General features: G+C 46.4%; 1 protein-coding gene across 4 annotated transcripts in view; it reads right to left on the bottom strand.

The window, feature by feature from the left end:
• Nucleotides 1-663: 663 nt before the first annotated feature.
• dacha (dachshund a) overlaps nt 664-4,164 on the bottom strand; it is a 30,845-nt gene continuing 27,344 nt past the window's right edge. For 2 of the 4 annotated variants that reach the window (XR_006823302.1, XR_006823303.1), the window contains exons 10-13: nt 3,003-3,128; nt 2,223-2,279; nt 1,715-2,094; nt 664-1,533 (exon numbers count right to left, since the gene is read on the bottom strand). Coding sequence is in view for 2 of the 4 variants with exons in the window: in XM_046041134.1 (XP_045897090.1) it covers nt 2,161-2,279; nt 3,003-3,128 (245 nt within the window). In the remaining 2 variants the exon portion in view is untranslated. Of the gene's footprint in view, nt 1,534-1,714; nt 2,095-2,120; nt 2,280-3,002; nt 3,129-4,164 lie in introns of those variants that run through there. The other 2 variants (XM_046041135.1, XM_046041134.1) reach the window with 2 other exon arrangements.

Raw genomic sequence — 4,164 nt, 5'->3', positions numbered from 1 at the left:
TCTTTTGTCATTTGGGCATGACCTCTCAGTCTTTCTGTGCCCTTTGATGTGCATCCCACACTTCCTTTTACAATCTGTGTGTGTGTGTGTGTGTCTGTGTGTGTCTGTGTGTGTGTGTGTGTGTGTGTGTGTGTGTGTGTCTGTGTGTGTGTGTGTGTCTGTGTGTGACAGTGTGTGTGTGTGTCAGTGTGTGTGTGTGTCTGTGTGTGTGTGTGTGTGTGTAACTGGGCTAGAACTCAGCAGGTTAATGTCGTGACACAATTCACACGTCCATCCATCACTAACATACACACACTGTGGACCAATCAGAGAGCAGCGCTGAGAACAAAGAGCTCACCGGGTCATCTGCTGGTTCTGTTGTTACGGCCAGTTAAACCAGTCGGACCAGAACAGCTGCAGGTTATACTGAGATATATGTATCTATAGATATAGTATATTCTAGTAGCCTAATAAATATAAATTCACCATTTTACCAGTATAGATACCAGTTAGACCAGTACGATCTCTATGCAGACTCAATACAGTGTATACATACTGTACCATATATAAATACTACACACTGCAGTATTACTACGTGTCAGTAGGAAACAAATGTAAAACAAAGTCAGATTATTTATTTTTATTAAAACCAGATTATAGAAAAATACAACAGGACTGGTGACCTCATCATGACCTCATCATGACCTCATTGTGACCTCATCATGACCTTTTCAAAGATTAAAACTTCAGGTTCTGTGTAGAACCCGGTTCCTGCTCGGTTCAGTATTTACAACAAGAAGAAAACAGACAACCAATCAGCTGGAAGACTAACGGCTGCCTCGTTAAGGGTCAGAAATCGTTAAGGGTCAGAGCTCGTTAAGGGCCAGAACTTGTTAAGAGTCAGAGCCCGTTACGGGTCAGAGCTCGTTACGGGTCAGAGCTCGTTAAGGGCCAGAACTCGTTAAGGGTCAGAGCCCGTTACGGGTCAGAGCCCGTTACGGGTCAGAGCTCGTTAACGGTCAGAGCTCCTTCTGGTGAGAATCCCAGTAAATGCACTGTGACAGTATTTCCACTACTACATGTTAAGTACTACAGCAGTAGTATCAGTACTGCGACTAACTACCAAAGACTAAAGTTCTACAGAAGTTTACAAATATTAAATACACGTTTATAAAAAGAGGTGTGACTCCGCCCTCTACAGGTGGGAACTACGACACCTGTATTCAGCAGAGTCCAGGTCAGTCTTGTCCCCCTGGTTCAGATCCAGCTGGGGGCCCTGGGGCCCCTGAAGATAAACAGTCCTGCAGGTATTCCACCTGATGACATCATAAGTGGTCATGTGACATTTAAACTCCTCCCCCTTCAAGGTGACATGATGCTGTTCTCTTTAATAACAAGAATAATCTTTATAAACAGGAAGCAGAAACAGAATTGGCTGATGGGAGTTTGAGTTCCTCTGGTGTTGTTTAGTGGTCCAGTCTGAGTCTGAGTCTGAGTCTTCATCCAGTCTGAGGTCTCAGAAGAGGAGAGGAGGTTTGATGAAGACCCGGTTCTCTGCAGAAACACACAGAACGTTTCGTTAAACTCAAACTGATTCACGCTGAAACAGAAAAACTACAAAACCCAGAAGGTTTAAACCTTTAGACCAAGGGCCCCGTGTCACTGCAGAACCCTTTCATACAGCAGCAGTGCTCCAGGCGTACTGAAGAACCCGGCGAGCAAGATCAGAACTTACATCATTTATTATTGATGCTCCAAAGACAGAACGACAGAACACAAGGTCACTTCCTGTCAGCTGCATCCGGTCGCTCAGTTTGTTTCTGAAGCAAACAGGAAGAAGAAGAAGACCTCGCTGCTCTGATGAACGAGTCTTGTTATCACGTCGGCGTGGAGGAAACGCACACACAGTGTTTACAGGTGTGTGTGTGTTGGTTCTGCTGTGCAGTTTGTGATTGTTTTTCCTGATTCAATTTCACAGTCGACACGCAGACTCAGCGCGCGTTTCCTTTCTAGATGAATCTGATTCATTTATTTGGTGATTTATTGGTCCGTTCAGACGATGAAACGCCGTCAAACAGGAGAGAGCCAAAGTGAAACTACAGGAAGATGTTTTAGCTGGAAATGAAATAAACTGTCAGAGATCACTTTCATGGACTTTTTATTAAAACTGGTGAAATAATCTCAGATTATCAATCGGTCGGAGCCGATTGGCTGATTCAGATTAATCAGAGTGATGTCATCACCTCGAGCCGCTGAGTTCTCCTGCTGGTTCTCCAGCTCGTTCTCAGGAAGACCTGCATCTGAAAACAGGAAGACGGGTCAGCGATTATAGATTCAGATATTGATCAGCTGATCAACATTAAAACACATCGGCCCCAAATCTGTGTTCCTTCTTTGGTTCCTGAGGTTCTAAACTGAATCAGGAAAAATCGGGTTGTTTATCTGTTTTAAAACCTTAAAACCTTTGAGTCAGATCCAATATCATTTAACGAGCATCAACATAAACCCTGGTCGCTGTGATGGCACAATGTTTCCTCTTGTTCTCAGTTATTGAACGTATTGTTTGCAGTACTTTCAGAGTTGGACCGTCACTGTTTCATGTGTAATGTAGTGATCAGTGTCGGCCTCTGCAGTAACCGCTTGATCAACATGTTCTGATATTTTCTCAGATCTCTCAGCTGCCTGGATGCTGACGGACTTGATCACCACGTGACTGGAAACAGGAGAATCCTGAGTGTTTGAAGGCTCACAGGCAGAGCAGCGAGCAAAGATTCAAACCCAGCTTCACAGACTGTGCCAGTAACACTTTCTACTTTATAATCAAGAAACCTTTACTTTGAATACTGCGAGTACATTTAGTTGATAATACTTCTGTACTTTATAATGCAGCTTGTACATGTTGTAATGATACTTTTAGTTAAATCTACAAACAGGAGGAGGAGTCCAGGAAAGAACACAGAAGAAGAACAGTAGTGTAATTAAAGCATGAGAAGATGAGGAGGAGGAGGAGGAGCGTGTGTCACCTGTGAGGGAATCCGAGTGTTTGAGTGCTCTCTCCACCTGCTCTCTCCTCCTCGACTCAAAGTCCAGCGCCTCCTGCAGCTTCCTCTTCGCCTTCTTCTCCTTCTTCAGCCGCCGCTGGATTGACACTGAGCACACACACAGGGACCCCTCTCATACCTGGTCTGTAACACATCTCACACCTGGTCTGTAACCTGTCTCACACCTGTTCTGCTCTGGTCTGTAACACGTCTCACACCTGGTTTGTAACCTGTCTCACACCTGGTCTGTAACCTGTCTCACACTTGGTCTGCTCTGGTCTGTGACCCGTCTCACACCTGGTCTTTGACCCATCTCACACCTGGTCTGTAACCTGTCTCACACCTGGTCTCTGACCCGTCTCACCTCTGGTCTGTAACCTGTCTCACACTTGGTCTGCTTTGGTCTGTGTCTCCTCTCTCTCACACCTGGTCTGTAACCTTTCTCACGTCTGGTCTGTAACCTGTCTCACACCTGGTCTGCTCTGGTCTGTGACTCCTCTCTCTCACACCTGGTCTGTAACCTTTCTCACGTCTGGTCTGTAACCTGTCTCACACCTGGTCTGCTCTGGTCTGTGACTCCTCTCTCTCACACCTGGTCTGTAACCTTTCTCACGTCTGGTCTGTAACCTGTCTCACACCTGGTCTGCTCTGGTCTGTGACTCCTCTCTCTCACACCTGGTCTGTAACCTTTCTCACGTCTGGTCTGTAACCTGTCTCACACCTGGTCTGCTCTGGTCTGTGACTCCTCTCTCTCACACCTGGTCTGTAACCTTTCTCACGTCTGGTCTGTAACCTGTCTCACACCTGGTCTGCTCTGGTCTGTGACTCCTCTCTCTCACACCTGGTCTGTAACCTTTCTCACGTCTGGTCTGTAACCTGTCTCACACCTGGTCTGCTCTGGTCTGTGACTCCTCTCTCTCACACCTGGTCTGTAACCTTTCTCACGTCTGGTCTGTAACCTGTCTCACACCTGGTCTGCTCTGGTCTGTGACTCCTCTCTCTCACACCTGGTCTGTAACCTTTCTCACGTCTGGTCTGTAACCTGTCTCACACCTGGTCTGCTCTGGTCTGTGACTCCTCTCTCTCACACCTGGTCTGTAACCTTTCTCACGTCTGGTCTGTAACCTGTCTCACACCTGGTCTG

Source organism: Micropterus dolomieu, linkage group LG23 (genome assembly GCF_021292245.1).
Source record: "Micropterus dolomieu isolate WLL.071019.BEF.003 ecotype Adirondacks linkage group LG23, ASM2129224v1, whole genome shotgun sequence".
NCBI lineage: Eukaryota > Metazoa > Chordata > Actinopteri > Centrarchiformes > Centrarchidae > Micropterus > Micropterus dolomieu.
The sequence above is the reverse complement of the archived record's forward strand: the minus strand, read 5'-3'. Positions and strand labels throughout refer to the sequence as shown.